The 27,938-nt window shown below is 43.4% G+C and overlaps 1 protein-coding gene across 2 annotated transcripts; it reads right to left on the bottom strand.

Moving 5' to 3' along the window:
- Window positions 1–5,333: 5,333 nt before the first annotated feature.
- Window positions 5,334–27,927, bottom strand: sod2 (superoxide dismutase 2, mitochondrial). Of its 2 annotated transcripts, none has more exons than XM_078230027.1 (5): window positions 27,664–27,927; window positions 23,094–23,296; window positions 16,994–17,110; window positions 6,932–7,111; window positions 5,334–5,933 (listed from the first exon to the last, which is right to left on the bottom strand). In XM_078230027.1, the coding sequence occupies exons 1-5, from the start codon at window positions 27,690–27,692 to the stop codon at window positions 5,788–5,790; spliced, it is 675 nt and encodes a 224-aa protein (XP_078086153.1). In that variant the 5' UTR covers window positions 27,693–27,927; the 3' UTR covers window positions 5,334–5,787. The 2 variants fall into 2 exon arrangements, with proteins under 2 accessions (XP_078086153.1, XP_078086154.1); XM_078230028.1 differs by having other exon boundaries at window positions 23,094–23,258; window positions 27,664–27,740.
- Window positions 27,928–27,938: the final 11 nt, after the last annotated feature.

Raw genomic sequence — 27,938 nt, 5'->3', positions numbered from 1 at the left:
AGCTGGAGAATCCTTTAAGGTAATTTGATTGTTCATAAATACTGATATGTAAATAACTTAGAATTAACAATACTTTTGTAAACCATTTTATTGATTGAGGTAATCTGTAGATGGGAACGATCATTGCAGTTGACTTGTGACCACCCCGCCCGCCGCAAGGCTCACATTACACCTGAGAAATGTTTGCTCAAAGGCGAAACTTAATTGAAAGCACACACTAACTTTACATCAGCCACCATCCACAGTCTTCTGAAGTGGTGGAGATAAGGTATAGAACTTTAAAAACATTAGAAAGTTGTGTACAGATTACCCCATTCAATCAGCTAAAATGTTACCACTGTGAAAGGCAAAAGACAGAGAAATGGTACCACATTAATTAGTTAAAAACTGTGAAAGAATAAATACTATGCTTTGTTTTGTTACAGATGCACATCCTGATGCTCTACATCTTGATATCCACAACCTGCCTTAACTTTTCCTCAAGGATCAACACCTTACGAAAAGGGGATTGAAGTCCCAGAACCAATGCCACCTCCCAAGAGACGATGTGACTGGGCACATTTTGGCAATTTCACTGATCATTAACGGAAGCCAAGGGTCTTTCAAGGGTTGAATACATCACTCTCCCCTGGGATGGGGGTATTGTGGCTGGACTGCACTTTCCAGCCCTGAAGATCACCCCAACATGGTGGTTTCAAGTTTCCCTCTAATCAACATCTGCATTCCTGCCTGCAGCTGTGAAAATTTTGAAGTGTCCAGGTCACTTTAATCTCCGTGCTCTCTGCTCACCTGGCAGGCTTTTAAATCACTGCAGTACTTCATTCTGTAGCAGAGATTTCTCTGTCAGAAGCTGCAGGTGTGAACAGATTCCTTTGAAGTCCTCCGCCAGAGATGTCAATTTCACTTGCGAGGGGAAGTTCCACTCTGCACAGCTGTGCACTCAGCCCTAATGTCAGCACACAGATTTGATTTGAAGTTTCGGAGGCTTTGTGGCGTGCTGAAATGTTTGAAACTCTCTTGATTTCATTGGACAGCCTTAACCTGTCAATTTCAAAGTTCAGCACTGTGAGAGCGGCCTCCATTGACAGCTTTACCTTGAACGCATCTCATGTGATCCATTGACCAAACCGCAATGTTTACAAAGATTCTAAGCCTGATTAATAGCCTGTAGTTTCTTCAAAAGAAAAAAGTGGTTTAGCTTCCTCTTTTGCAAACCACTCAAATTGGTTGCAAGCCAATGGTATTTAAAATGGCATAATGAACCGAAAATGACCAAATTTGTTTACAATAGTATTCAAAACTTGAACATTAGCCCACAGTTGGTAGTTTCAAAATCAATAGTTTTGGTATGACTGTTATTTTATCGTCTGAACCATATGTTACTTAGCATAGCAATCTAAAATGGTCAGAAGCCATTTAAAAGTAAACTAAAAGACATTTTAAAAAGCAAACCATTACTGGAAACCAGCCAGATCAGTTAATTGTAAGGCAATTTAAGAATAAGCAATTCATCAATAGATGTATTAGTAAGGCTGGTAATATAATCTGCATCACAAAAATTGAGAACTAAAAGCACAGCACATGATTTTAATACAATTATTAAAAGTCATGAAAATTATAAAATGCTGCATTCCCAGGCAGGCTGGAAAGATAACATGAACTTCTAGATTTTAGACATTTTGTTAACCTTGACTGAAAAAATGAGCAGGCTTTTATTCAAGATGTCTCAATTATAAATGACAGACAATTATGTTAACGAATTATTGTTCAATACAGCTAAATCAAGATATAGACTCAAGAGATATAGCTTAAAAGCCATTGTCTTAAGGTTATTACAATGTGCGTAATTAATTAAGAGCCAATAAACTGGTTCTTATTTCATTATTGTCCAATTATAGATCCATTGGCTATTTCCAACAACCTAGTTAATGTGGGTTTATAGCATCTTTAAGTCTTGAGAAGCCATCTTGGTTACCATTGGTAACATGGCACAGTGGTTAGCACTGTTGCCTCACAGAGCCACCTGGGTTCAATTCTGGCCTTGGTTGACAGCCAGTGTAGAGTTTGCACGTTCTCCCCGTGTCTACGTGGGTTTCCTCCAAGTGCTCCGGTTTCCTCCCACATCCAAAGATGTGTAGGTTAGGTGGATTAGACATGGTAAATGTATGGAGTTGTAGGGATAGGGTGGGTGGGTCTGGACAAGATGCTCTTTCGGAGGGTCAGTGCAGACTCAATTGGCTGATGGCCTCTTTCTGCACTGTGGGGATTCTATGGTTCGATGTTATCCATGTTTTTGGAGCCTTCATTGGTCCTGATTTGATAAGGGTGATAAGAAGTTTGTTTAATTGTTAAAGTTAAACTTTCTCCTCTTAATGTTCATTACTGCTAATTACTGTTAATTGACACTTTGCTTCTAATCTTTGACTGGTTACCTTATTAATGGTTAACAAACTTTCTGAATTTACAGGTGTTCATTCTTGCCATGTGGTTGGTCCGTGGAACCTGATGTGATTTCTCAACTGGAGTTATTCAAACAAGTGAACCCTGTAAATCACTTTCATATCACTTATTTTGTACCCAGTTACCACAAGCACTCATACCTCAAGTGGCACCAACATTTTCAAAAAAAGTTCCCAAGTCAAATTGTGCTAAATATTAATGAAGCATTCATTAAAGCTGTTTGAAATTATATAACCTTTCAACATTGTAATAAGATGGATAAAAGGATCAACTTGTGAATATTAATGTTCAGAGAGACTTGGGTGTGCTCATACAAGGAATGCAGAAAATTAGCATGCAGCACAACAAGCAATTAAAAGGCAAATGACACACTGGCCATGTTTCAATGGGATTGGATTTCAGGGGTAAAGATGACTTGCTTAATTTAGTAAGAAGTCTAACAACACCAGGTTAAAGTCCAACAGGTTTATTTGGTAGCAAACGCCACTAGCTTTCGGAGTGCTGCTCCTTCGTCAGATGGAGTGGAAATCTGCTCTCAAACAGGGCACAGAGACACAAATTCAAGTTGCAGAATACTGATTAGAATGCGAATTTCTACAGCCAACCAGGTCTTAAAGATACAATGTGAGTGGAGGGAGCATTAAGCACAGGTTAAAGAGATGTGTATTGTTTCCAGACAGGACAGCCAGTGAGATTCTGCAAGCCCAGGAGGCAAGCTGTGGGGGTTACTGATAGTGTGACATAAACCCAACATCCCGGTTTAGGCCGTCCTCATGTGTGCGGAACTTGGCTATCAGTTTCTGCTCAGCGACTCTGCGCTGTCGCTGTTCTGTAACTTGATTTTGTGTCTCTGTGCCCTGTTTGAGAGCAGATTTCCACTCCATCTGACGAAGGAGCAGCACTCCGAAAGCTAGTGGCATTTGCTACCAAATAAACCTGTTGGACTTTAACCTGGTGTTAGACTGCTTACTGTGTTTACCCCAGTCCAACGCCAGCATTTCCACATCTTGCTTAATTTATACAGGGTTTTGGTGAGATCACATCTGAAATACTCCTTATTTAAGAAAGGATATGCTTACATTGGAGTCAGTACTAAACTGGTGCTTGGGATGGGGGACTGAGCAAATTGAGCCTATATTCAGAATGCAGGAAGAGGACAGACAATCTCATTAAAACATTCAAGAGTCCGAAGGGGCTTGATGGCGTTGGCGCCGATTGTTACTGGTGGATTGACGCCGATTGATCTTTTCATTGGGAACTGTCGACGGGACATTGGCGTCTCAATTTTTCTGCCCCCCTCACCCATTCCAACCTCTCTCCTTCTGAACGTTCCGCCCTTCGCTCCCTCAGGTCCAACACTGACATTGTCATCAAAGCTGCCGACAAAGGGGGTGCCGTTGTCATCTGGCGGACTGACCTCTACCTCACAGAGACTGAGCGCCAACTCTCAGATACTTCCTCCTACCTCCCCCTGGACCATGAGCACACCACTGAACATCAAGCCATTATCTCCAACACCGTCACCAACCTCATTTCCCCCCCCCAACAACTTCCAACTTCATAGTCTCCCAACCCCGGACAGCCCGCTTCTACCTACTTGCTAAAATCCACAAAAAGGACTGTCCTGGTAGGCCCAGTGTGTCAGCATGCTCCTTCCCCACTGAACTTATTTGCTTGCCATTTTAACACACAATCCTGCTCCCATGCCCACATGTCTGTCCTTGGCTTGCTGCAATGTTCCAGTGAAGCTCAATGCAAACTGGAGTAACAGCATCTCATCTTCCAGCTAGGCACTTTACAACCTTCCGGTCTCAACATCAAATTCAACAACTTCGGATGATTTGTTCTACCCCACCTCGACCCCCTTTGTTTTCATTCTATTTTATTTAATTCTTTACTATTCTCTACCTTTTTTTAAAATTGTCTTTCTTCATTTATCTTTCCCTACTTTACGCCCCTTCCTTTACCCTTTCTCCCCATTTGCTTCTCCTTTTCCAAATCTTACCTCTGTTCCATCTCTCCCCCCCCCCCCCCCCCCCCAACCCCCAAACATCTTCATTTTAGCTTCTCTGCCTTTTGGCCATTCACACTCTTTATTCTCCCGGTGGACAGCTATTAGCTGGTTTCCCTGGTTTCTGTGGCTATGATTCACCTTTCATTCCCTCCCCCTGCAGTATAAGTATCTCCCACTTTCTATGCCTTTTAGTTGACAAAGGGTCTTCTGGACTCCAAACGTCAGCTCTTTTCTCTCCTTACAGATGCTGCCAGACCTGCTGAGATTTTCTGTCATTTTCTCTTTTGGTTTCAGATTCCAGCATCCGCAGTTATTTGCTTTTATCTAAAACATAAAGACAGTCTTAGGAAAAGGATACTTTAGAACAGAGATGAGCAAAAAATATTTAACTCCAAAAGGATTGTGACCCTTTGGAATTCTCTACCCCAGCATGTTATGAATGCTCGAACGTTGAATACACTTAGGAATGGGATAGACAGATGTTTGCTCTCTTAAGGAATCAAGAGATATGGGGGCAGACGGAAAGCAGAGTTGAAGCCCAAGAACAACCATGATGGCACTGAATAGTGGAGCAGGCTCAACAGGCAATATGGTCTACTCCTGCTCCTATTTCTTGTGTTAAGATTTTTGATATTCTCCCCATCCTTTAGCTTCACTTTAGTGGGATCAATTACTTCCACCTCACTTTCTCTTGTTTTTATTCCATTGTACCAATAGTTCTTTAACGTTTGTACTTTTCCCCTTTCCTTGGAACTGTAAGCAATGAGAAAAGAAAATATTTTATTCTTACTTTTTGCCTGATACCTCTTATCACAGCATTAAAAAGACAACATTTTGAAGAACTAATGGCACCCAATCCTCACATTAATCTTTTTTAATATATATTAATTCAACTACATGGAATCAGACTAACCTCTTAATCCCACTTTTCATTACAGTTATATTTATAAACAAGGATACTTCCAAATTGCCCATTACATAAATTTATTTTTGTATCACTGACAATGCAATGGAGGGAACTGGTTTCAACAGTAGAGCAGAATAAAGCTAAATTTACATTGTTTTTTAATTGTGGAATTATACAACACAAGTTCTTCAGAACATCAAGCATTTCAGAACGAACACACTTGCCAAATGTTTAGATTCTTTTAAAATAAATACAAAATCATACTTGTTGGGTGTTTCTAAAGATTTAATGCATTAAACGTAGTCTCAGGAGAACTAGAAACTGTTTAACAAATGTTATAAAAAACATTTTAAAACAGTGATGGCAGGTATCTGTAGGTTGCCTTGAGGTCGTGCATGAATACTACTCATTTCATGGCAGCTTTGAGTCTCTCTCCTACATTCTCCCAGTTGATAATATTCCAGATAGCTTTTAGATAGTCACCCCGCACATTCTTGTACTGTAGGTAGTAGGCATGCTCCCACACATCAATTCCAAGTAGGGGAATTAGACCTGAAACATGTGACATGTTGACTTTAGTGAATTTATTCAAGGAATTTTACATTAAGCAATATAGACTTTTAACAATTGCTTTCATTATTAAATACTCAAAGAGAAATAGGGTTTAAATAGATAACTCCAGTTGAAGAGGTACATTGGACCCAACAACCATCCTTTTGTGCTATCATTTTCTTTTTCGAGTACTGTATGCCTTTTACTTCCCACCATCAAAAATATGGAGCATCAGTAGAAGAAAAATAAAACTAGAGTAAATTATGTATGTCAATGATAACAAAAGTCAATCTGTGTATTTCATACCATGAGGGCAAACTATAATTGCACACCATCAGTGCAATATAAAAATCAATGGGAACATGTTGAAATGTGCTACCATTCCAGGACCACAAATGTGTTTTTTTGGTAATCTAATCAAATATAAAATTGAAGCTGAAAGTTTGAAAGTGTTCTGATCTCTATTCATCTAAAAATGAAAAAGAAAATGTGAGCAGGGGTGGCCATCAGCAGTTGGATTTGAAAACATTCAGTTAAAACAAGAGAAGACAGTCAAAGAGTCTGAGCAAATTTAGAGAATCGTCATTAAATTTGGAGATATCAACATTTACCAGCAAATTAAATTCCCCAAAGTAAAATGGGGTGGCACAGTGGTTAGCACTGTTGCCTCACAGTGCCAGGGACCCGGCTTGGGTCACTGTCTGTGTGGAGTTTGCACGTTCTCCCCATGTCTATGTGGGTTTCCTCCGGGTGCTCCGATTTCCTCCCACAGTCTGAAAGACATGCTGATTAGATACATTGACTCGAATATGCGCCAGAGTGTGGCGACTAGGGGAATTTCACAGTAACTTCATTGCAGTGTTAATGTAAAGCCTTACTTGAGACTAATAAATAAACTTTAACTTTAAAAAATCAAAGCATATGCTAAATGTAACATAGTTCCTATTTAAACCATGTGCACCAATCCACAAGAAGGGGAAAATGAAGCCATGTCTAACCAGTTGTTCCTTGCAGTGGATCCTGATTGGAAGCAGCAGCTAGCTGCAGCCTTCCTGAATTCTTGCTGTAACCCAGCCATCCCCATCCTGAGCCTTGGACACCTACTGAGATGGCAGTCATATTTTCCTTAAACACTTCAAAGGAACCAAAGTCTCGCTTGATGGTTTCCATTAACTCTCCTAAATATAGCAAAACAAAACACACTATAGTTAAGAAGCATTCATCAACTTAACCAATATTAAAATGCTCTCTCACTAAGGTTTCCAGACCATAACCCTCAGGTGGCACGGTAGCACAGTGGTTAGCACTGCTGCTTCACAGCTCCAGGGACTTGGGTTCGAATCCCGGCTCGTGTCACTGTCTGTGTGGAGTTTGCACATTCTCCTCATGTCTGCATGGGTTTCCTCCGGGTGCTCCGGTTTCCTCCCACAGTCCAAAGATGTGCGGGCTAGGTCGATTGGCCATTCTAAATTGCCCCTTAATGTCCCGGGATGCATAGGTTAGAGGGATTAGTGGGTAAATATATGGGGCAAAGGCTGTTTAAGGGCTGCATGGAAAAGCCTGGGAACTACAGGCGGGTGAGCCTAACATCTGTAGAGGGTAAGTTGTTAGGAGTTATTCTGAGAGATAGGATCTATAGGCATTTAGAGAGGCAAAGACTGATTAGGGACAGGCAGCATGGCTTTGTGAGTGGAAGATCATGTCTCACTTGAGTTTTTTGAAGGGGCAACCAATTTTGATCGTATCAGACAGGGCCTTTCAAGCAAAGGGATGTCTAGTAAGTGGGAGGCTTTCAAAAGTGTGTTAACCAGGGTTCAGAGTAAGCACATTTCTTTTAGAGTGAAGGGCAAGGCTGATAGAAGTAGGGAACCCTGGATGACTTATGAATTTGAGGCCCTGGTCAAAAAGGAGGAGGAGGAATATGACATGCATAGGCAGCTGGGATCAAGTGGATCTCTTGAAGATTATAGAGGGTGAGAGAGTAGAGTTAAGAGAGAAATCAGGAGGGCAAAAGGGTGACACAAGATTGTTTTGGCAGATAGGGCAAAGGAGAATCCAAAGAGCTCCTACAAATATATAAAGGGCAAAGAGTAACTAGGGAAAGAATAGGGTCTCTTCAGGATCAACAAGGTCATCTATTTGCGGATCCACAAGAGATGGGCGAGATCCTAAATGAATATTTCTCATCAGTATTTACTGTTGAGAAAGACATGGATGTTAGGAAACTTGGGGAAATAAATACTGATGTCTTGAGGAATGTACATATTACAGAGGAGATAGTGCTGGAAGTCTTAAAGTGCATCAAGGTAGGTAAATCCCTGGGACCTGATTAAGTTATCCCAGGACGTTGTGGGAGGCTAGGGAGGAAATTGCAGGTCTTCTAGCAGAGATATTTGAATCATTGACAGCCACAGGTGAGGTGCCTGATTGAAGGGTGGCAAATTACAGTAATTTCACAGTAGCTTCATTGCAGTGTTAATGTAAGTCTTACTTGTGACTAATAAATAAACTACTTTAAGTATGTATTTAGCTCTCTAATGCCATCTCGGGCGGCACGGTAGCACAGTGATTAGCACTGCTGCTTCACAGCTCCAGGGACCTTGGGTTCGATTCCCGGCTTGGGTCACTGTCTGTGTGGAGTTTGCACATTCGCCTCTTGTCTGCGTGGGTTTCCTCCGGGTGCTCCGGTTTCCTCCCACAGTCCAAAGACGTGCAGGTTAGGTTGATTGGCCATGTAAAATTGCCCTTAGTGTCCTGAGATGTGCAAGTTAGAGGGATTAGTGGGTAAATATGTAGGGATATGGGGGTAGGGCCTGGGTGGGATTGTGGTCGGTGCAGACTCGATGGGCTGAAGGGCCTCTTTCTGTACTGTAGGGTTTCTATGATTCTATGATTTAAATGTTGTGCCTTTGTTTAAGAGCTGCATGGAAAAGCCTGGGAACTACAGGTGGGTGAGCCTAACATCTGTAGAGGATAAGTTGTTAGGAGCTATTCTGAGAGATAGGATCTACAGGCATTTAGGGACAGGCAGCATGGTTTTGTGAGTGGAAGATCATGTCTCACTTGAGTTTTTTGAAGGGGTAACCAAGAAGGTAGATGAGGGCAGTGCCCTTTTCTGAATAACAAATGTAACACTTGCAATTCTCCAATTGTCTGGCATCACCTCCAATCCAGATTGGAAGATTATGATTAGTAACTCCATAATTTCCACTTTTACTTTCAGCCAATTCAGTATCTCAACCGCCTCCTTTTTCAGTATTATTTTGGCAGTCTTTTAGTAAAGAGAAATGCAAAGTACTCATTAAGTACCTCAAGTATGTCCTCTGCCTCCATGCACAGATCTCCTTTTGGACCAAAATTACACCCCTCCCCCTGCTCATACTATCCTTTTATTATTTATATGTGTTATGAGGCAGAGGTAGATTCCCCCCTCTGAAAACTAATACCCAACCACTCAAAGAGGAGTATCTCACCTCAATCTGTAAGAGTGTGTGTGAAGTGGTACGATCTGCTCTTCAGCAATGTTTGGTGGTTAAATCAAAATAACTCTCTGACACTCTCTCTAAAATCAACAAGTAACAATTTATTTATCTAACCAATAGTGAACAAGTTAACTAAACTATTAACAAAATGAATAAAACATGATTTTAATGGACTGCTGCTCAGATAAATACAATTCCCACTCATTAACAAAAATAGAATTTTAGTCACTCTCTAAATTACAACCAGCTTTTGTGTCTTCCAGAATATTCTGGGCCTTCTTAGTTGATTCTTCTTTGCTATCTGGATGAGGCTTTGAGCTAAAAGCGATGAGCTGTGGCAGTTGCTCTCTCTAGCTCTGTTCCACTGCCCCCTTCCTTTTATACCTGCGATGACATATCAATATCTCCCACAATAGGATTGGTCCCAGGTTGCCAAAACCATTGGATTTAAATTTAATAGATTCTTGGTATCTAAGTGCCTAATTCAAATTGATAGGCTGAATTCAAATAATTCAAATGCTTGAAAGCCTGTTGCCTTGGTAACCCTGTTGCTTGGCCTTCTGATACAAATATTTGGGCACACTATCTGTACTTGCATTTTTTAAAACTTTCTAAGCACAGAAAAAGCATTACCTTTTAAAGGGACCATACAATGCTTTTTCCCCAGCATTTCACAATTTTACAAACACCAATTACACTACTCAACTTCGCAACATATGCTTATAGAATCTTTTAAATTTACTTTGAAGTTAGATGCCAGTCTCATACACGCTATTTGCCTTGCTTATCTACCTCATCCTCACACACTAGCATTGTTGTAAACCTCACACACAGCTCACAGCTTGTATACACTGACAACTATTGATCCATGAAAGCCACATTACCCAACATATTGCAGCACACTCACTGACATACTTCCAAGAGGGCAGTAAATAACAGCAGACAACAGGAAAGGAACTAGAGGAGAACTAGCTGCCTGCATGTTTTATCGCTTCATGGCAGAGATAAGGGGAAGGGCAGCCAGCACTCCACCTCATCCCATCATCTTTACTGACAGAAGCTGCAGAATTTGCATGAACACTCTTCTTACTTTCTCCTTTCCCTCACCACAACCTAGTTGTTTCCCTTTCATGTAAAGGAAAATGTAGATGCATCATCATGTGATTTTACAGGTGCTACATCAACTCAGAAAATGACACTGTTCATATTTGAAATCTAGAATAGATGAGAGATGTGCATATGGAGACATGGGACACAAACATACAGGAGCCAGTAAAGCTTGGGCTGTGGTGAAAAAGGGGAAGCACAGATGCCAGCTTCTGGGAGGGTGAGATATTGTTTATAATTCCAACAGCAATCCCACAGGTGGAATACACAAACATTAGTCACCTTGTCATTGACAGGCAATGTTTTCCTAGCTCTGAGTTGCAGCTGTGGCTGTCGCAGTTAAGTCAAGACCTCTCATAAAGGAAGACATCCCGTAGGTATAATGAACCAAAAACTGGGTACATGGGAGTGGTGCTCCCTCTACATTGTAGGTAAGAAGCTGATCATGTGTGAGGCACTCTCGGTGTTGCTGTAGGGGGAATAGGTCCGGCCCATTTTTCAGTCCTGTGCTGTGGTAATCACCTGAGCCATTTTCTGTTTCATTTGGGGATTGAAAATGGACCGTGTAAGAAGGGACCTGTAAGTAAGGACAAATCTCTAGATAAAGGGAGAACAAAAATGTGTCCAACATCATCCTAATCCTAATTGTGTAGGATTGCATCAAGCTGTGCACAGATCTTCAGTGCGCAAACACATTTTGAGGTTCTACCTGTCCCCAGTGTTGCAAAGGATGGGTCTGGCCATGTTGCTGCAGAATGCTCCAAGTAGTTGGACCGTGCCATACCGTCGCGGAAAAATGTAGAGAACCACGTTTGACCATAAATCCATCAGGCAGTGGTCTGCATGTAACTTCCTAGGAGCGCTATGGGAAAAGGAATGGTGGACCCTGTCAGATGGTACCCTGAGTAGACTGTCAAGGTCATTTGGCAGAGTGCCTCATCACCAGAACTTTCAAACAAGTACCACGATCTAGCTTGGCTGGCGGTAAGAAAGGTCCTCTCCATCAGATCCTTCGTATATGCCCAGAGTTTTACTCCATCCACAGGTCGCTGTGGTGGGGGGCGGGGGTGGGGGGAGAGACTGTTGTCCACCTCTTTGTGGAACATGCCTTTGCAAAGAAGGTCTAGAGAGAGATGAGGTGGTTTTTGTCACATTCATCACAAGCAGCTCCGTGACGCAGGACTCTCTGCTCTTCAGGCTGTTCCCAGGGATGCACACCAAGACAAACATGAGCTGCCGCTGGAGAATCGGGCAGACTAAAGATGCTCTTTAGTCTGCCCGAAACTTGTTGGTATTCCAGTGCAAAGTGTTGTTCCTAACCGGGTGTTGCAGACTAGCACATTGTAAAACCCAGGACTACGTGCTGAGGGATACACTAAAGTTAAGGGCAAAGGCACAAAGGGTCACTGTCTAAGTCCTATCAGTCACGATGCACCGAGGGGACAGGAACTGTATAGAACCCTGTTGGGCTGTATGACTCACATTTGAATGTATCACATGTATCACAATTGTGCACAATTTAAAGCATCTCAGAGTGCAACTTAATCTAGGTAGACAACTTAAATACCATTGCACCATTTATAATGACAAAGAACAAAGAACAAAGAACAATACAGCACAGGAACAGGCCCTTCGGCCCTCCAAGCCCGCGCCGCTCCCCGGTCCAGGATTGAATCCTGAATCCAGGATCCCCGCCCAATTTTCCAGCCTATCTACATACCAATATCCTATCCACCGAGCTGTCCCTCACAGCTACGATGCTTTGTTCATTACAACCTATTAACTTACCCCCACCCCCCCATTCCAGACCATGTGATCTCCAGGGAGAGGCGAAAACCCAGAGTGAAAAACCCCAGGGCCAATATGGGGAAAAAAAATCTGGGAAATTCCTCTCCGACCCCCTGAGGCGATCGAAACGAGTCCAGGAGATCACAATGGCCCTGATCACAAAATGCTTCCCAACCCTAGTCATTTCCACTTCCACGAACACCATATGAATTCCCTGCCCCCGAGACAGGTTCCCAACTATCCGCAGTCTCACTCTGTACTGGCACCAGCAAGATGATCATAGAATGAAGCCTTGAAACGAGAAACCAGGAACAATTAGCCCGCGCCGCTCCCTGGTCCAAACTAGACCACTCTTTTGTATCCCTCCATTCCCACTCCGTTCATATAGCTGTCTAGATAAGTCTTAAACGTTCCCAGTGTGTCCGCCTCCACCACCTTGCCCGGCAACCCATTCCAGGCCCCCACGACCCTCTGTGTGAAATATGTCCTTCTGATATCTGTGTTAAACCTCCCCCCCTTCACCTTGAACCTATGACCCCTCGTGAACGTCACCACCGACCCGGGGAAAAGCTTCCCACCGTTCACCCTATCTATGCCTTTCATAATTTTATACACCTCTATTAAGTCTCCCCTCATCCTCCGTCTTTCCAAGGAGAACAACCCCAGTTTCCCCAATCTCTCCTCATAACCAAGCCCCTCCATACCAGGCAACATCCTGGTAAACCTCCTCTGTACTCTCTCCAAAGCCTCCACGTCCTTCTGGTAGTGTGGCGACCAGAACTGGACGCAGTATTCCAAATGCGGCCGAACCAACGTTCTATACATCTGCAACATCAGACCCCAACTTTTATACTCTATGCCCCGTCCTATAAAGGCAAGCATGCCATATGCCTTCTTCACCACCTTCTCCACCTGTGACGTCACCTTCAAAGATCTGTGGACTTGCACACCCAGGTTCCTCTGCGTCTCTACACCCTTTATGGTTCTTCCATTTATCGTGGAGCTCCTCCCTACATTATTCCCACCAAAATGCATCACTTCGCATTTATCAGGATTGAACTCCATCTGCCATTTCCTTGCCCAAATTTCCAGCCTATCTATATCCTTCTGTAGCCTCTGACAATGTTCCTCACTATCTGCAAGTCCTGCCAGTTTTGTGTCGTCCGCAAACTTACTGATCACCCCAGTTACTCCTTCTTCCAGATCATTTATATAAATCACAAACAGCAGAGGTCCCAATACAGAGCCCTGCGGTACACCACTAGTCACAGGCCTCCAGCCGGAAAAAGACCCTTCCACTACCACCCTCTGTCTTCTATGACCAAGCCAGTTCTCCACCCATCTAGCCACCTCCCCCTTTATCCCATGGGATCCAACCTTTTTCACTAGCCTACCATGAGGGACTTTGTCAAATGCTTTACTAAAGTCCATATAGACAACATCCACAGCCCTTCCTTCGTCAACCATTTTGGTCACTTCTTCAAAAAACACCACCAGGTTCGTGAGGCATGACCTCCCTCTCACAAAACCATGTTGACTATCGTTAATGAGTTTATTCCTTTCTAAATGCGCATACATCCTATCTTTAAGAATCTTCTCCAACAACTTCCCCACCACGGACGTCAAGCTCACCGGCCTATAATTACCCGGGTTATCCTTCCTACCCTTCTTAACTAACGGGACCACATTGGCTATCCTCCAATCCTCTGGGACCTCACCTGTGTCCAGTGACGAGACAAAGATTTGCGTCAGAGGCCCAACGATTTCACCTCTCGTCTCCCTGAGCAGCCTTGGATAGATTCCATCAGGCCCTGGGGATTTGTCAGTCTTTATGTTCTCTAACAAACCTAACACTTCCTCCTTTGTAATGGAGATTTTCTCCAACGGTTCAACACTCCCCTCCGAGACACTCCCAGTCAACACATCCCTCTCCTTAGTGAATACCGACGCAAAGTATTCATTTAGGATCTCCCCTACCTCTTTGGGCTCCAAGCATAAGTCCCCACTTTTGTCCCTGAGAGGTCCGATTTTTTCCCTAACAACCCTTTTGTTCCTAACGTATGAATAAAATGCCTTGGGATTCTCCTTAATCCTGTCTGCCAAGAACATTTCGTGACCCCTTTTTGCTCTTCTAATTCCCCGTTTGAGTATTTTCCTACTTTCATTATACTCATCCAGAGCTCCCTCCGTTTTTAGCTGCTTGGACCTAACATACGCCTCTCTTTTCCTTTTGACCAGTCCCTCAATTTCCCTGGTTATCCACGGTTCTCTAATCCTACCCTTCCTATCCTTCTTTTTTACAGGCACATGCTTGTCCTGTAGCCCTAACAACCGTTCCTTAAAAGACTGCCACATACCAGATGTGGATTTACCCTCAAACAGCCTCTCCCAATCAAGAGCTGCCAATTTCTGCCTGATCCCAATAAAGTTAGCCTTCCCCCAATCCAACACCTTACCCTTGGGACACCACTCATCCTTTTCCATCACTATCCTAAAGCTAACAGAATTGTGGTCACTATTTGCCACATGTTCCCCAACCAAAACTTTGAAGACCTGACCGGGCTCATTCCCCAGCACCAGGTCCAGTATAGCCCCCTCTCTAGTTGGGCTGTCCACATATTGTTCCAACGAACCCTCCTGTACACATTTTACAAATGCCTCACCATCCAGAGTCCCTGCCCTCAGCGATTTCCAGTCTATACCAGGGAAATTGAAGTCTCCCACTACAACAACCCTATATTTCCTGCACCTATCCAGTATCTCCTGACATATCCATTCTTCCACTTCCCTTGGGCTGTTGGGGGGCCTGTAGTACACCCCCAACATAGTGACTGCGCCTTTCCTGTTTCTAAGCTCCACCCAGAGTGACTCGCTACACGACTCCTCCGAATTGTCCTCCCTCTGCACCGCTGTAATATGCTCTCCAACCAATACCGCTACTCCCCCACCTCTTTTGGCCCCTCCTCTGTCTCGCCTAAAACACTTGTACCCTGGAATATTCAGCTGCCAGTCCTGTCCCTCTTTCAACCAAGTCTCTGTCACCGCAACCACATCCAAATTCCTCGTGCGCATTAAGGCCCCAAGTTCGTCTGTTTTACCTGCTACGCTCCTTGCATTGAAGTATAAGCACTCCAGACCCCCAGGCTCAGTGAGGTCGTCCTCCCCCAGAGTGCTCTTCTTCTTTTCCAGCCTTGTCCCAGCCCCAAGCTCGTCCCCAGCCACCACACTTATAGACCTAATAGTTTGATCCCCACCCCCCTGCCATACTAGTTTAAACCCCCCCGAACTGCATTAGCAAAGCTCCCAGCCAGGATATTTGTGCCCTTCCAACTTAGTTGTGACCCCTCCCTCTTGTACAGGTGCCATCCTCTCCTGAAAACCTCCCATTGGTCTATGAAAATAAAGCCCTCCCTCCTGGACCAGTCCTTTAGCCAGGCATTCATTTGAACCAACTCCCTATTCTTATCCTCACTGGCACGAGGCATTGGGAGCAGCCCAGAGATGGCCACCCTAGTGACCCTACTTTTTAACCTATTTCCCAACTCCCTGAATTGCTCTCTTAGGACCCCCCTACTCTTCCTATCTACGTCATTTCCACCAATGTGTATAATGACATCCGTTTCTTTATCTTCCCCTTTTAAAATGCCTCCTATCCGCTCGGAGACATCCGTGACCCCAGCACCAGGTAGGCAGACTACCATCCTGGAGTCCCGTTCGCCCCCACAGAATCGCCTGTCTGTCCCTCTAACTGATGCATCCCCCACCACTATCGCTCTCCTAACCCCTCTCTTCCCTTTCCGGGCCACAGAGCCTGACTGTGTGCCAGTGACCTGGTCACTGTGTCTTACCCCTGGAGAGGCACACTCCTCCACACTATCTAAAACAATGTACCTGTTTTGGAGTGGGACAACCACAGGTGACCCTTCTTCTAACTGTCCACTCCCCTCCCCTCTCACACCTGTCACCAAGCCCTTCCTATTTTGAGACACCTCTGGAGACCTCCCTTGTACTTTACCCTTCTGCCCTTTACTCCTCCTAACTGTGACAAGTTTGAAATGTCTGTAATGTTTCTTTGACTGTATTGAAGCACCTCAGGCTGCAACATGATATATATGTTCTTATATAGAAAACCTGAACATTACTGCACTGTGTGTGATGGCCACTTTGAAATGTTTGTAATGTTCTTTCAGATATTTTACAAATAAAGTATATTTTTGCAAAAAAAGACATCCTAAGCATTGTTTGCACAGGAAAGATAATTGTTCCCTAAAGACCCTCTGCAGATATGACCTCCTGCCATTGCACCCATTCCTTCCTTTTATAGCAGTTTGCCCCACTCTGCGCATCCTCCTATTTATGCTCAGTTCCCAGAAGAAATCCTATTAGGACACCCATATCAAAAAGCAACTTGTTTCTGTGCTCAGCAAAACTAAACCTATAGTCTATTCAAACTTTAGGCAAGTATAGAAAAGCATCAAAAACATAGCACCAGCCATAGTAAAAAATAATATAGCAATTAATCTGGAGATAGTTCATGAACTACAGTGTTGCTGTGGGAGAGGGGTCTTTCAGTTCATTGATCGTTGAATAAAAAATGTTATTTATGGTCTTAATTTTTTGCATCATTCATTATATATATTTTAATATACCGATTCCAAGTCAAATTACATAGCTCAAACCTACCTGTAGGTTCTCCTCCACCATTAGGAGACAGGTTTGTCCAGAAAATAGAGTGATTAATATGACCCCCACCATTAAATCGTAGTGCTGGCTGCAGAGCAACTTGGGTTGTCACATCACCTAAAATATATGAAAGATCTGCTCAGTTTGCAAAAAACAAACCAACTTGTGGAAATATATTGAATGAAAGCACAAGCACAATCTTTCCACACAAACTAAAACTCGAAAGTCATTTTTTCCTTATTTACACCAAATATCATGTCAATCAAAGCAATCCTGGAGCAGCTGGCCACAATTTTTATATTTCAAGTTAAAGTTGAAGGTTTATAATTTCAATTTAAAAGGGCTCTGGACTTCAGATTTACACCAGAAATTCCAAGTAGTGTTTTCTTCAGTTCTAAATGCATCTCAACACTTAAACAATGCTGGTCAACGTAATGTTGAACTTACCTTTTCAGAACAGAGCCCCACGATCAACCACTGCTGTTAAAATACATCTACATTTCAATATAGCATCTAACAGTAACTTTGAAGTTGTACTCTTCAGCTGGCTTACCATGTCACAATCTCTTCAGTGAGGCCTTTTTTTTTAGGGCTTCTGAAACTACATTTAGTGAGGAGCATTGTCAGAGGCTACAGAAGGATATAGATAGGCTGGAAATTTGGTCAAAGAAATGGCAGATGGAGTTCAATCCTGATAAATGCGAAGTGATGCATTTTGGTAGAAATAATGTAGGGAGGAGCTATACGATAAATGGCAGAACCATAAAGGGCGGCACGGTAGCACAGTGGTTAGCACTGCTGCTTCACAGCTCCAGGGACCGTTCGATTCCCGGCTTGGGTCACTGTCTGTGTAGAGTTTGTACATTCTCCTCGTGTCTGCGTGGGTTTCCTCCGGGTGCTCCGGTTTCCTCCCACAGTCCAAAGATGTGCGGGTTAGGTTGATTGGCCGTGCTAAAATTGCCCCTTAGTGTCTTGAGATGGGTAGGTTAGAGGGATTAGCGGGTAAATATGCAGGGATATGGGGGTAGGGCCTGGGTGGGATTGTGGTCAGTGTAGACTCGATGGGCCGAATGGCCACCTTCTACATTGTAGGGTTTCTATGATTTCTATGATAAAGGGTGTAGATACGCAGAGGGACCTGGGTGTGCAAGTCCACAGATCCTTGAAGGTGACGTCACAGGTGGAGAAGGTGGTGAAGAAGGCATATGGCATGCTTGCCTTTATAGGACGGGGCATAGAGTATAAAAGTTGGGATCTGATGTTACAGATGTATAGAACGTTGGTTCGGCCGCATTTGGAATACTGCGTCCAGTTCTGGTCGCCACACTACCAGAAAGATGTGGAGGCTTTGGAGAGAGTACAGAGGAGGTTTACCAGGATGTTGCCTGGTATGGAGGGGCTTAGTTATGAGGAGAGATTGGGTAAACTGAGGTTGTTCTCCCTGGAAAGACGGAGGATGAGGGGAGACTTAATAGAGGTGTATAAAATTATGAAAGGCATAGATAGGGTGAACAGTGGGAAGCTTTTCCCCAGGTCGGTGGTGACGTTCACGAGGGGTCATAGGTTCAAGGTGAAGGGGGGGAGGTTTAACACAGTTATCAGAGGGACATATTTTACACAGAGGGTGGTGGGGGCCTGGAATGCGCTGCCAGGCAAGGTGGTGGAGGCGGACACACTGGGAACGTTTAAGACTTATCTAGATAGCCATATGAACGGAGTGGGAATGGAGGGATACAAAAGAATGGTCTAGTTTGGACCAGGGAGCGGCACGAGCTTGGAGGGCCGAAGGGCCTGTTCCTGTGCTGTATTGTTCTTTGTTCTTCTTTGTTCTTGTTCTACATCAACACATGAAAATAGAGAGGAACTTCAAATTTCCTATAGGCTCACAATGGTGACGCCAACCTTAGAAAATGTGTCTATGGGGTCAAGAACCAAGGCCTTCCTGAACTGAAAAAAATGCCGGGTGAAAATAGCGCAGGGTTGGGAAGAGAGAGGAAATTAATTTTTGCAGCGAGAGGCTTCAAGATTTCATATCTCTCAGTCCCAATTTTACCTCCATCAGGAGACAAAAATCTGGCCCATGGTTTTTCAAACATGTGAAGAGATTTAGGCACATTGTTGACCATTCACCGAAATGTCAAGGTTAAATTAAGCATCAGGATGAGCCAATGATATCAACTCATAAATTAAATCAGATTAAATTAATCTTCTACCTGTTTACAGAAGTATATTGATGCATTCAGAAGAAAATGGGCTTAGGGCTTTAAATTATAAAAAGGGTCTCAGCTGAATTGTTGAAATGATGACATGGAGAAGATCAGACTGCAATTGGTCTTTAATTAGAATTAAATTCTACCTTTTCCCAATGCAAGGTGGAAAGAAAGACAATTGAAATGCTATCTGTATATGCAGCAACAACACAAAGCTGAGAAACCTGCTGCCCAAACCATACCTCCCTGCCAAGAAAAAGCATCTTGTCCAAAATCTAATGACCATAGTAACCCAAATGGCAACTGGCATAAATGCTAATATAGCATTCAGCACAGTCCATTAAAATTTAATACATGCATGTTGGGGAACATAGGGTTTAGCGAGTGAGAGGGAGAAACTGAAGGAATTCAGTATTAGTAGAGAAATGGTTTGGGGAAATTGATGGGATTGAAGGCCAATAAATCTTCATGGCCTGAGAATCTATATCCCAGAATACTTAAGGAAGCGGCCCTACAAATAGTGGATGCATTGTATAGACTCGAGAAATTCCAAAGATTGGAGGGTAGCTAATGTAACCTCACTATGTAAAAGTAGAAAGAAAACGGAATCACAGACCAGTTAGCCTGACGTTGGTAGTGGGGAAAACTCTATAGTCCATTATCAAAGATTTTATAGCAGAGCGCTTGAAAGACAGTGGCACAATCGGACAGAGTCAGCATGAATTTACAAAAGGGAAATCATGCTTGACAAATCTAGTAGAATTCTTCGAAGATGCAACTAGTAGAGTTGATGAGGGGGAGTCAGTGGATTGGTTTATTTGGACTTTTCAGTACAAAGTCCCACATAAAAGATTAGCGTATAAAATTAAAGCACATGGGATTGGGGGTAATGTATTGAGATGGAAAGAAAACAGGTAGCAAACAAGAAACAAACAGTAGGAATAAATGGGTCTTTTTTCTGAATGGCAGGCAGTGACTAGTGGGGTACGCTATTCACAATATATATTAATGATTTAGATGAGAGATCTAAATGCAATATCTCCAAATTTGCAGATGACAAAGCTGGGTGGCAGACTGAGCTTTGACGGGACTGCAGAGATCCTTCAGTGCGCTTAGGGCAAGCTGAGTGGGTGAAAAAATGCATGGAAGATACAGTAATCATGGATAAATGTGAGGTTAACCATTTTGGTAACAAAAATAGAAAGGGAGGTTATTATCTGAATGGCTCTAAATTGAGAGAGGGGAAAGTGCAACAAGACCTGGGTGTCCTTGTACACCAGTCACTGAAGGCAGGTGCAGCAAGCAGTTCCAGGGATGTCTAGTCCCAATTATACAGGGCCTTGGTGAGGTCACACCTGATATATAGTGTGCAGTTTTGATCTCCTTTTTTGTGGAAGGATATTCTTGGTAAAGGGGAAGTGCAGCAAAGGTTTACCAGACTGATTTCTGGGTGGTGGAACTGATGTATGAGGAGAGATTAAATCAGTTAGGATTTTATTGCTGGAGTTTAGAAGAATGATAGGTGGGGGGGATCTCATAGGAATCTATAAAATTCTAACAGGATTAATCCGGATAGATGCTGGAAGGAAGCTCCCGATGTGGAGTCCAGAACTAGGAGTCATAATCTAAGGTTAAGGGGTAAAGCTTTTAGGACTGGGTGAGACAGGGTGAGGTTAGGGCCGGTCAAGGACAGTAGTGGGAACTTGTGTATGGAGTCAGTAGAGATAGGCGAGGTGATGAATGAATACTTTTCTTCAGTGTTCACCAAGGAGAGGGGCCATGTTTTTGAGGAAGAGAAGGTGTTACAGGCTAATAGGCTGGAGGAAATAGGTGTTCGGAGGGAGGATGTACCGGCAGTTTTGAATAAACTGAAGGTCGATAAGTCCCCTGGGCCTGATGAAATATATCCTAGGATTCTTTGGGAGGCAAGGGATGAGATTGCAGAGCCTTTGGCTTTGACCTTTGGGTCCTCACTGTCCACGGGGATGGTGCCAGAGGACTGGAGAGTGGCAAATGTTGTTCCTCTGTTTAAGAAAGGGAATAGAAATGACCCTGGTAATTATAGACCGGTTAGTCTTACTTCGGTGGTTGGTAAATTGATGGAAAAGCTCCTTAGGGATGGGATTTACGACCATTTAGAAAGATGCGGATTAATCCGGGATAGTCAGCACGGATTTGTGAAGGGCAAGTCGTGCCTCACAAATTTGATAGAATTTTTTGAGGAGGTAACTGAGTGGGTTGATGAAGGTAGGGCAGTTGATGTCATATACATGGATTTTAGTAAGGCGTTTGATAAAGTCCCCCATGGTCGGCTTATGATGAAAGTAAGGAGGTGTGGGATAGAGGGAAAGTTGGCAGATTGGATAGGTAACTGGCAGTCTGATCGAAGACAGAGGGTGGTGGTGGATGGAAAATTTTCGGACTGGAGGCAGGTTGCTGGCGGAGTGCCACAGGGATCAGTGCTTGGTCCTCTGCTCTTTGTGATTTTTATTAATGACTTAGAGGAGGGGGCTGAAGGGTGGATCAGTAAGTTTGCTGATGACACCAAGATTGGTGGAGTAGTGGATGAGGTGGAGGGCTGTTGTAGGCTGCAAAGAGACATAGATAGGATGCAAAGCTGGGCTGAAAAATGGCAAATGGAGTTTAACCCTGATAAATGCGAGGTGATTCATTTTGGTAGGACTAATTTAAATGTGGATTACAGGGTCAAAGGTAGGGTTCTGAAGACTGTGGAGGAACAGAGAGATCTTGGAGTCCATATCCACAGATCTCTAAAGGTTGCCACTCAAGTGGATAGAGCTGTGAAGAAGGCCTATAGTGTGTTAGCTTTTATTAACAGGGGGTTGGAGTTTAAGAGCCGTGGGGTTATGCTGCAACTGTACAGGACCTTGGTGAGACCACATTTGGAATATTGTGTGCAGTTCTGGTCACCTCACTATAAGAAGGATGTGGAAGCGCTGGAAAGAGTGCAGAGGAGATTTACCAGGATGCTGCCTGGTTTGGAGGGTAGGTCTTATGAGGAAAGGTTGAGGGAGCTAGGGCTGTTCTCTCTGGAGTGGAGGAGGCTGAGGGAAGACTTAATAGAGGTTTATAAAATGATGAAGGGGATAGAGTGAATGTTCAGAGACTATTTCCTCGGGTGGATGGAGCTATTACAAGGGGGCATAACTATAGGGTCCATGGTGGGAGATATAGGAAGGATATCAGAGGTAGGTTCTTTACACAGAGAGTGGTTGGGGTGTGGAATGGACTGCCTGCAGTGATAGTGGAGTCAGACACTTTAGGAACATTTAAGCGGTATTGGATAGGCACATGGAGCACACCAGGATGATAGGGAGTGGGATAGCTTGATCTTGGTTTCAGATAAAGCTCGGCACAACATCGTGGGCCGAAGGGCCTGTTCTGTGCTGTACTGTTCTATGTTCTATGAGATGTGGAGAAATGTCTTCATTCGGAGTGGTAAGCCATGGAATTTGCCACCTCAGAAAGCAGTTGAGGTCAACACATTGTATGTTTTCAAGAAGGAGTTAGATATAGCTCTTGGAGTGAAAGGGAACAAAGAATATTGGGGAAGGTGAGTTTGGGTTATTGAGTTGGATGATCAGTCATAATCATAGTGAATGGTGGAGCAGGCTTGAGGGCCAAGTGGCCTTCTTCTGCTCCTATTTTCTCTGTTTTTATACTGGTAATCAGTTAAAAATGCAAATTCTTCACTGGACATTTTAGTTTTGCTCAGTTTGGAACTGGCTAATACTATTATTCACTAATAACATTATTGGTAGCTCATTATTCATCTCCTGCCAGCATTTTGAATTTTTAAAAATCCGGCTGGACATTCCTCCAATGTCAGTTACATTATGTATGGCATCATGCATATTGTGCCTACTCACCCTTGGCCAAGGACTCTGCATACTTCTCCTCTGTGATATTCAAGTTGTTGACATAAGTTGCATGATGCTTGCTATGATGCAGCTGCATTATTTCAGCACTTACATGTGGCTCCAGTGCACCATAGTCATAAGGCAGATCAGGCAGTGTGTGCTTTTGTCTGCAAGCTAAAAAACGTAAAACTGGAGAAATGTTGGTGACACATCTGCATGAAAAACAAAAGTGAAATTAATTAGCCAGTGAGATTAAAAATATACAAAGGACAAACAACAGTACACCATAGGAACAGGCTCTTGGGGCCCATCAAGCCTGCGCCAATCATGTTGCCCTATTTAGGCCAACCACCCGTATCCCTCTATTCCTTGCCTGTTAATGTGTCTATCCGGAGAGGTCTTAAATGTTGCTAACGTGTCTGCCTCAACCACCTCACTTGGCTGTGCATTCCAGGCCCCCACCACCCTCTGTGTAAAAAACTTCCCCCGCACAACTCTACTGAACCTTTTCCCCCCTTACCTTGAACTTGTGTCCCCTTATAATTGTCATTTCTGCCCTGGGAAAATGTTTCCAACTGTTCACCTTATCTATGCCCCTCAATTTTATAAACTTCTATCAAGTCGCCCCTCAGCCTCTGTCTTTCAAGGGAGAACAATCCCAGTTTATTTAATCTCTCTTCAAAGCTAATACCCTCCATACCAAGCAGCATCCTGATAAACCTCTTCTGTACTCCCCCCAAAGCCTCCACCTCCTTCTGGTAGTGTGGCGACCAGAATTGGACACAGTATTCCAAATGTGGCCTAGCCAACGTTTTATATAACTGAAACATAATTTGCCAACTTTTATACTCGATGCCCCGGTCAAAGAAGGCAGGCATGCCATATGCTTTCTTCACCACGTTTTCCACCTGTGCTGCGACTTTTAAGGATCTGTAGACCTGTACTCCCAGATCTCTGTGTGTGTGTGTGTGCTCCTAAATGGTTCTGCCATTTATTTTATAGCTCCTACCTGACTGAATTGGATCTACCAAAATGCATCACCTCGCATTTGTCTGGATTAAATTCCATCTGCCGTTCCTCCGCCCAATTTTCCAACCTATCTATATACTGCTGTTTTCTCTGACAATCTCCATCACTATCCACAACTCCAGCAATCTTAGTATCATCCGCAAACTTGCTAATCAGACCAGCTACATTTTCTTCCAAGTCATTTATTACAAACAACAGAGGTCCCAGCACTGATTCCTGTGGAACACCACTAGTTACAGACCTCCATTCAGAAAACCACCATTCCACCGCTACCTTCTGTCTTCTATGGCCAAGCCAGTTCTGAATCCATCTAGCTAGTTCACCCTTGATCCTGCGTGATTTAACCTTTTGCACCAGCCTGCGATGAGGGACCTTGTCAAATGCTTTACTAAAGTCCGTGAAGTTGGAGTTTGTGAAGTTGGAATTTAATGTTGATAAAGATGTAAAAATGCTAGAGGGGAAAAAACATTGCTTGGACCCTTTAAAAGCTGGGGTTTGTTTCAGAGCTTGGAGGTTTAAAATGCAAAGTTCACACAGAGTCCCAGACTGAAACATTTGTATCAAATGCCAGGCAGCAAGGTTGTCTTGGTAACAGGCTTCAGGCATTTGAATGTTTTAGAATTCAGCCTATCAATTTAAAAGCAGACACTCAGATACCAAGAACCTAGAACATCTGAATTTGAGGTGTTGACAACATCAGACCAATCCTATTGTAGGAAAATTAATAGGTCATCACAGATATAAAAGACAGTGCAAGGGGGGAAAAGCATGAGATAGCAACTGCCATCTCTAAAGCTTTGAGAGGTAGAGAGAGCAAATGCCAGTTGCCAAGAGCCAAGAGCTCTCAGCTCTCAACTCTGCCAGCTTTATATACGTCTTAAGAGAATTCACCATCTAACCAGCGAAAGGTACCAAATCAGTAAGAACTTACAGACGGAGAAATCAACCAAGAAACTCCAGAAGGTTCCGACAAACACAAAACCTGGTTGTATTTTTTTTGTGACTAAATTCTATTACTTTTTTTGTTAATGAATGGGCATTGTATTTATTTGAACAGCATTCAATTAGAATGTTATTTATTCAATATGTTACTTGTTTAATTATAGTTCCTTGTTAGTTAAATAAATAAATTGTTACATGTTCATTTTAAAGTGTCAGGTATTTCTGTTAGTTAACCACTAAACGTTACTGAAGGACAATTCACCTTCCCACACACTTTTAACAGATCACAAAGCGAGATATTCCTCTTTGGGGAGCCAACTTAGAAATCATAGAAATCATAGAAACCCTACAGTACAGAAAGAGGCCATTCGGCCCATCGAGTCTGCACCGACCACAATCCCACCCAGGCCCTATCCCCATATCCCTACATATTTTACCCACTAATCCCTCTAATCTACGCATCCCAGGACACTAAGGGGCAATTTTAGCATGGCCAATCCCCATATCCCCATATCCCCATATCCCTACATATTTTACCCACTAATCCCTCTAATCTACGCATCCCAGGACACTAAGGGGCAATTTTAGCATGGCCAATCCCCATATCCCCATATCCCTACATATTTTACCCACTAATCCCTCTAATCTACGCATCCCAGGACACTAAGGGGCAATTTTAGCATGGCCAATCAACCTAACCCGCATCCTAACAGTAGAAAACATCCTAACAGTAGAAAACATCCACGGCCCTTCCCTCATCAATCATTTTTGTCACCTCCTCAAAATACTCAATCAAATTAGTGAGACATGACCTCCCTCGTACAAAACCATGCTGTCTGTCGCTATTGGTCCCCCAATGAGTACACACAATAAGTCATACTCTAATGGCTCACCAGATTCTACATTTCACACACAAACCGCCCAAGCAAACTTCAGACTTAGTATACTTTTAAAGCTGCATCCCCAAAATAATCGTAAAATACACGTGAAACTTAAACAAAATGAAGGCTTACAATCAAGGGTTCACTTTCATTAAAGATTTTATGATCATAGAAATCATAGAAACCCTATAGTGAAACCCAGCCCATGGAGTCTGCACCGACCACAATCTCACCCAGCCCCCATCCCCATAGCCCCACTTATTTACCCTGCTAATCCCCCTGATACTAAGGGTCAATTTAGCATGGCCAATCAACCTAACCCGCGCATCTTTGGACTGTGGGAGGAAACTGGAGCACCCGGAGGAAACCCACGCAGACACAGAGAGAGCCTGCAGACGCCGCACAGTGAACCAAGCCGGGAATAGAACCCGGATCGCTGGCGCTGTGAGGCAGCAGTGCTAACCATTGTGCCACTGTGCCGGTGGCACAGATCAAAAACAGAATACATACTACTTTGCATCTAGAGAAGTAGTACAAACTATCTTTTGGAAAAGACAGGGAAAAATGAGCACAATACGGGGGCGGCACATTGGTTAGTACTGCTGCCTCAAAGCACCAGGGGCCTGGGTTCAATTCCAGCCTTGCAGTCTGTGAGAAGTTTGCACGTTCTCCCTGTGTCAGCGTGGGTTTCCTCTAGGTGCTCTGGTTTCATCCCACAGTCTGTAGATATGCGCGTTTGGTCGATTGGCTATGCTAAATTGCCCCTTAGTGTCCCAAAATGTGTAGGTTAGAGGATTTATACAGGGATAGGTCCTGGTAAGATGCTCTGAGGAGTCAGCGCAGACCCGATGAGCTGAATGGACTCCTTCTGTATGATTCTATGCTTTAACTCCCTCTTGCAAGAAAATAAATACATTTGAAATGACAAGCCATTGTTGTAATGTCAACAGAATGCTTTTTGCAGTTGCCATGGGTGGAAACAGGCAAAATTCTTTTCATTCACAACTGCCACATTTTCATCTCAGAATACACAGAACTCCAGATTTTCCTAGGTAAATTAGTGGTGACTGAGTAGATTGCCTTAACTTTATATTGGTGCATACTCAATTATATTGTAGCTGCACAGTTTAATCAATGAGCATCAGGAAATATTGGGTGACCAAAAAATTATTTTTTTCAGATAATGAAGCCAGACTTGACTAAATGCTTATATACTTCTGAACTCATATCAGCGGTTATGAAAACATATATGCTAACTGAAGTTAGTGCCAATCGAGCAACAAGACAGACCAGAATAGTGGATTCAAACCAGCACACAGACCTGCTACTTCGGACCTGTTCCGTGTTTTAAAAAAGGTGCTTACAATTATAGACGGTGACATTGTGGAATTCTCTGCTACAAACTGAAGCAGAGTCCAGAAATTGTTTAAGAGAATCATAGCTGCCTGAAAGTTAGAAAAATGAAAAACAGTGTGGATTAGGAAGTGTAAATAGGTCTAAATGCCGTAATTTCCACTATATCGGAGGGGAGGGAGGGAGGTGTCGGTGGGATGTGTTGCTATCCTGACTCTATCCCATGCCGCCTCTCAGTGGGGGCGGCGCAATGGGGGGGGGGGGGAGGGGAGGGGAGGGGGTGTTAGTGGCGATGCGATGGAGGTTTTAATCCGAAATTATGGCGATTCTACAGGACACCGATTTAGTGCGCACTTCACAACGGCGACACTCACCTCCGAAGCTGACTGACTTTGTTTAACATATTCGGGGCCCGATTGTGCAAGCGCTCCACAACCGTTCAAGGGCACAGTGTGAAAACAGCACTCACTGCGCTTGACCTTTCAACTCAGACCCGACCATTTCATTCGCTCTCAGAAATAGATATTTATTAAACACACACAATTCAACGCATATTATTTTTGCTGCAAATGTGCACAATAATATTCATTAAGCTAAGGTCTGACTTTAGAAATGTCTCCCCAGTGAATATCCCCCTTATTCTGATGCA

Source organism: Mustelus asterias, chromosome 15 (assembly GCF_964213995.1).
Source record: "Mustelus asterias chromosome 15, sMusAst1.hap1.1, whole genome shotgun sequence".
Lineage (NCBI taxonomy): Eukaryota > Metazoa > Chordata > Chondrichthyes > Carcharhiniformes > Triakidae > Mustelus > Mustelus asterias.
This window is presented reverse-complemented; position numbering and strand designations above follow the sequence as displayed.

Coding starts and splice junctions, on each gene's coding strand:
- sod2 (XM_078230027.1), bottom strand. CDS start 27,692: ATGTTAAACAAAGTCAGTCAGCTTCGGAG. Junction 23,297..27,663: donor AAAGTCAGTCAGCTTCGGAG/GTGAGTGTCGCC, acceptor TTTTTCATGCAG/ATGTGTCACCAACATTTCTC. Junction 7,112..16,993: donor TGGTGGAGGAGAACCTACAG/GTAGGTTTGAGC, acceptor TGCTATATTTAG/GAGAGTTAATGGAAACCATC.